Below are 5,174 nucleotides of genomic sequence, written 5' to 3' on the forward strand. Positions count from 1 at the left end.
AACAAAATATGGAAGTATTTGATGGTAAGAACTTATTTTTTTTAATTTTTCAAGAATTATTATTACAGCATTTTTCACAAATTGCTACCGTCATTTTGCCAGTTTAAGTGGAAATGTCGGACATTTTGTATCAAGTTTTATTTATCAAATTTGCAAAAAAATGCTGTTTCTCTCAAAATCCAGTGAATGTGGATACACCGTGCCTTGCAAAAGTATTCATCCCCCTTGGTGTTTGTCCTGTTTTGTTGCATTACAAGCTGGAATTAAAATGGATTTTTGGAGGGTTAGCACCATTTGATTTACACAACATGCCAACCACTTAAACAGTGTGCATTTTTTTTTTTTATTATTGTGTGACAAAATAATTAAGATGAAAAAACAGAAATCTGGAGTGTGCATAGGTATATCCCCCCCGAGTCAATACTTTGTCGAGCCACCTTTTGCTACAATTACAGCTGCAACTACAGCTTTTGGGATACGTCTCTATTAGCTTAGCACATCTAGCCATTGGGATTTTTGTCCATTCCTCAAGGAAAAACTGCTCCAGCTTCAAGTTAGATGGGTTGTGTTGGTGTACAGCAATCTTCAAGTTATGCCACAGATTCTCAATTGGATTGAGGTCTGGGCTTTGACTAGGGCATTCCAATACATTTAAATGTTTCCCTTTAAACCACTCCACTGTAGCTTTAGCAGTATGTTTTATGGTCATTGTCCTACTAGACCGTGAACCTTCGTCCCAGTCTCAAACCTCTGGCTGACTCGAACAGGTTTTCCTCCAGAATTGCCCTGTATTTAGTGCCATCCAGCTTTCCTTCAGTCCTGACCAGCTTTTCTGTCTCTACAGATGAAAAACATCCCCACAGCATGATGCTGCCACCACCATGCTTCATTGTAGGAATGGTGTTCTCAGGGTTTGTGCCACTCATGGCATTTCCCATGATGGTCAAAAAGTTCAATTTTTTGTCTCAATTTGACCAGAGAATCTTCTTCCATGTGTTTGGGGAGTCTGCCACATGCTGTTGGGCAAACTCCAAACGTGATGATTTTTTTTTTTTAACCAATGACATTTTTCTGGCCACTCTTCCATAAAGCCCCACTCTGTGGAGTGTATGGCTTAAAGTGGTCCTATGGACAGATCCTCCCATCTCCACTGTGGATCTTTGCAGCTCCCCCAGCGTTATCGTTGGTGTCTTTGTTGCATCTCTGATTAATGTCGTCCTTGCTTTCTCTTGTCAGGTTTGTAGTGGTGCCATATTCTTTCCATTTTGCTATAATGGATTTAATGGCGCTCCCTGGGATATTCAAAGTTTGGGATATTTTTATTCCCCAACCCTGATCTATACTTCACAACTTTGTCTCTGACCTGTTTGGAGGCTCCTTGGTTTTCATGTTGCTCGTTGAGTAGTGTTGCAGAGTCAGGGTCCTTCCAGAACAGGTTGATTTATACAGATGTCATGTGACAGATCATGTGACACTTTGATTGCACACAGGTGGATCTTAATCAACTAATTATGTGACTTAGGAAGTGAATTGTTTGGACCAGCTCTTATTTAGGGGTTTCATACGAAAGGAGGTGAATACTTATGCACACTCTAGATTTCTGTTTTTTCATCTTAATTATTGTTTGTGTCACAATAAAACAACAACAACATGCACCTTTAAAGTGGTAGGCATGTTGTGTAAATCAAATGGTGCTAACCCTCCAAAAATCCATTTTAATCCCAGCTTATAATGCAACAAAACAGGACAAAACACCAAGGGGGATGAATAGTTTTGCAAGGCACTGTCACAAAAGTTATTCCGCTCAATCTTGTCGTTACATGGCTTATAGCCAACTCGGTGCTACCGGTACGTGCCTCATTGGCTATCAGCTCATGTACGACTCGATTTCGTGGAATAACTGTTAAATTTAGTTTTACTGGATCATTTTTCTCACCTCAAGGCTTCTATATGTGATGCTTTGATTTATTTGATTATATGCAAAAAAAAAGGCAGAATAAGCAAAAGAGTTACAGCTTCAGGGACAATATTAAGTTACCATAAAGCAGCAGGATTTCCCCACTCTTTACAGGAGGTGACACATTGCATTATATAGTCATCATATAACGAAGTTCTCTTGCAAGTGCTCTTGTCTCATTAAAATACTTCCCTGGATGTGGCAGGTATCAAATTCACACGGGCCTTCAGCACTCCATCATCCGCTCTCGCCAGCCTCTGTGTCTGCCCCTCGACATGCCCACACTTCCCGAAAGGCTGCGTCAGGCTGGCTACAGCACCCACATGGTGGGAAAGTGGCACCTGGGCTTCTGCCAGCCTGAGTGTCTGCCCACTAGCCGAGGATTTCAGAGCTTTCTGGGTTCACTGACTGGTAGTGGAGATCATTTTAACTTCCAGAGCTGTGATGGAGCAGAGACCTGTGGCTTTGACCTGCATGATGGTGAACGGCCAGCCTGGGAGTTGAGGGGGAACTACTCCACATGGCTGTATGCACAGAGGTGACGCTCTGCACTTTATCTGACGTGTTTTGATCATTTTTGTGGTTATAATTGTCAGTGATTTGTCTTTAAAGAATTCTAGGTTATCAGGAGTATTATCTTGTTCTTACTGATTGGCCTTCCACCCTGTGGGATCACCACCTTATCGTGGTGGGGTGGTTTGTCTGTCCCAGTGACCCCTAGAGCTATGCCGGCGGGAGTCATGTACTCCCGGTAGGGTCACCCGAGCCGGACAGGTCAAAGGGTAGGGGCCCGACGAAGAGTGATCCACTGGTCCTCCAGGTTGGGGGTTGGGCTGAGGGCTGATAACCCGGTCCTATAAAAAACACCTTATTACAGAAACCAGAAGCAGAGCAAATTTGCCATTTAAAGGGGACGCCATGGCACCACCTCATGAGAGAGTCTGACTGACTGGACTTGCAGCATAGTATTATAGGTGAATAACGGCCCTGAAATAAGTTGCCAACAGTCTTCCAGTTTCTTCATGTTTCCTTTCTGTTAATATATTGAAAATGGACAGCTGTAGAAAAGAGAACTGATTTTGGGAACAATTTGATCAACATATTTCCAGCTCCATGCATTATGTGCTAATGGGAAAACTGTGTCCATGACTCACCCAATAATCAGGTTTCTTTCTCAATATGATGCATGTCCTCAACTGTTGCTTTGCAGCTTGCTAACAAACCCACAGGAGAACATCATGATATTAACTCCAACCAAATTTAATTCACGGGCTTTCTTTCCTGGCAAAAAAACACTCGAGAGTTTACTTTTTGAAATTCAATTCCTGCTTTCCTTTGATGTCATAATGAATAATCTACAAACTCTTCAAATCCGATAATTGTACTACTATTAGTGCCCATATACTCAGATTCTTTATGTATGTTGTGGCTTTAAAATCGTGAAGTGTCTTTTTAACCTGCGGCCGATTTGAACACTTCTCAGGGTGAAGAAAATCTTGCGGACTCACGACCGGCGGAAGCCTCTGTTCCTGTATGTGGCACTCCAGGCTGCTCACACTCCTTTACAAGCTCCTGCTCATCTCCTCCAGCGTTATGCTTCTCTTGGGAATCAGCCAAGGCGCCATTACGCCGCCATGCTGAGTGGTGTGGACGAGGCTGTGGGCGAGATTGTGGCGGAGATGCGTAATCGAGGCTACTATCACAACTCCGTGCTGATCTACTCTTCAGATAATGGAGGCCAGCCTCTGTCAGGTGGCTGCAATTGGCCCCTGCGTGGAGGGAAGGGCTCCTACTGGGAGGGAGGAGTGCGAGCAGTGGGCTTCGTTCACAGCCCTCTGCTGAAGTTGAAGAGGAAGATCAGTCATGCTTTAATACACGTCTCAGATTGGTACCCGACCTTGCTATATCTGGCAGGATCGCCCGAGCCAAACTCTCAGCGCTTAGACGGGTGTAATGTGTGGGGGGCCATCAGTCAGGGTCTACCTTGCCCTCGTACTGAAATCCTGTTTAACATTGACCCTATGTCGCGGCGGCATGGAGAGCACGATCGCAGGCTGTTGATGGTAAATGGCTTTGGGATCTGGGACACAGGAGTGCGTGCAGCAATTCGAGTGGGTGACTGGAAACTCCTGACAGGGAATGTAGGAGATGGGGACTGGTTCCCCCCACAGATCTTGCCTGGAGCTCCACAGCAGAGGCAGGACATGGAGAAGAGACAGGACCAGCGTGGGAAGTCTGTGTGGCTCTTCAACATCAGCGCTGACCCTTTTGAGAGGCGTGATCTGACACAAGCGAGGCCTGAGGTGGTAAAGCTTCTGCTCTCAAGGATTGCGGAGTATAACCGCACTTCTGTGCCTCCAAAAAACCCACCAGATGATCCGATGGCTGACCCCCAGCTCCATGGAGGCGTGTGGATGCCATGGCTGGTTAAGAAAGAAGGAGAAGATGCAGATAGAAGAGGAGCGACAGATAAACGCAACTGGAAGCTTCGATTCAAAACCTGCAAAGTGTGCAAACTGAGAGCTCTGTTTAGAAAGGTGGGCACACGCCTACAAAGAGCAGCTTTATACTTTTAGGCAAAAATAGATGGAGAGAAATGGAGACACAAATCTTCCAAGCTGGCTGTTGGCTCTTGCTTGGCTACTGTTTTTTTCCAGTCCCTGCTGAAGAGCAGCGTGTACCGAGCTCACAGGGAGGTGTAAGAGTTTGTTCATGGCTTGATGGCTCATCCTGCTGCTGCCTGAATTACACAGTCAGATCTAACATTCAAAAACCTGAAAGGTGTATACATGTATATATTTTTATAAATGCTAGACATTAGACTTGACACTGGCATGCTTGGAGAATGTTTGTTTATTTTTCTCTTTATTTTTTTTTTTATGATATGGCTGACTTGACCACCTTTTGGTTCACTTTGTGAGTGGTTGGCACAGTTAAACGGATGCGCAAGCGATCCTGCCTTGAGCTAAGATTTGATTTGAAGTCCACATCATTAAACCTTAAAAGTCGAACACAAGCCTGTCATCACACACAACTGACCCACTGAGAAAGCTCTGGCAAATTACCGGAGGCTCGGTGATATATATATATTTTTTAATTTCTGAAAAGCATTTTCCAATTAAAGTCTTGCTTTTTAAATCGGAATAGACTGCTTGTGTAGTCGAAGCATTTCCTCAGGAAAAAAAACACAAAACAAAACCCAGCAGTTAGTTGGAAC

General features: G+C 44.3%; 1 protein-coding gene across 1 annotated transcript in view; it reads left to right on the top strand.

Annotated features, from left to right (window-relative positions):
* si:dkey-174i8.1 (arylsulfatase I) overlaps positions 1-4,668 on the top strand; it is a 5,506-nt gene extending 838 nt beyond the window's left edge. Inside the window, exons 3-4 of the mRNA XM_060924998.1 lie at positions 2,163-2,495; positions 3,441-4,668. Of these exons, the coding sequence (XP_060780981.1) occupies positions 2,163-2,495; positions 3,441-4,533 (1,426 nt within the window). The 3' untranslated portion in view covers positions 4,534-4,668. The remainder of the gene's footprint in view (positions 1-2,162; positions 2,496-3,440) is intronic.
* Positions 4,669-5,174: the final 506 nt, after the last annotated feature.

This window comes from Neoarius graeffei, chromosome 7 (assembly GCF_027579695.1).
Source record: "Neoarius graeffei isolate fNeoGra1 chromosome 7, fNeoGra1.pri, whole genome shotgun sequence".
In the NCBI taxonomy this organism is placed as follows: Eukaryota; Metazoa; Chordata; class Actinopteri; order Siluriformes; family Ariidae; genus Neoarius; species Neoarius graeffei.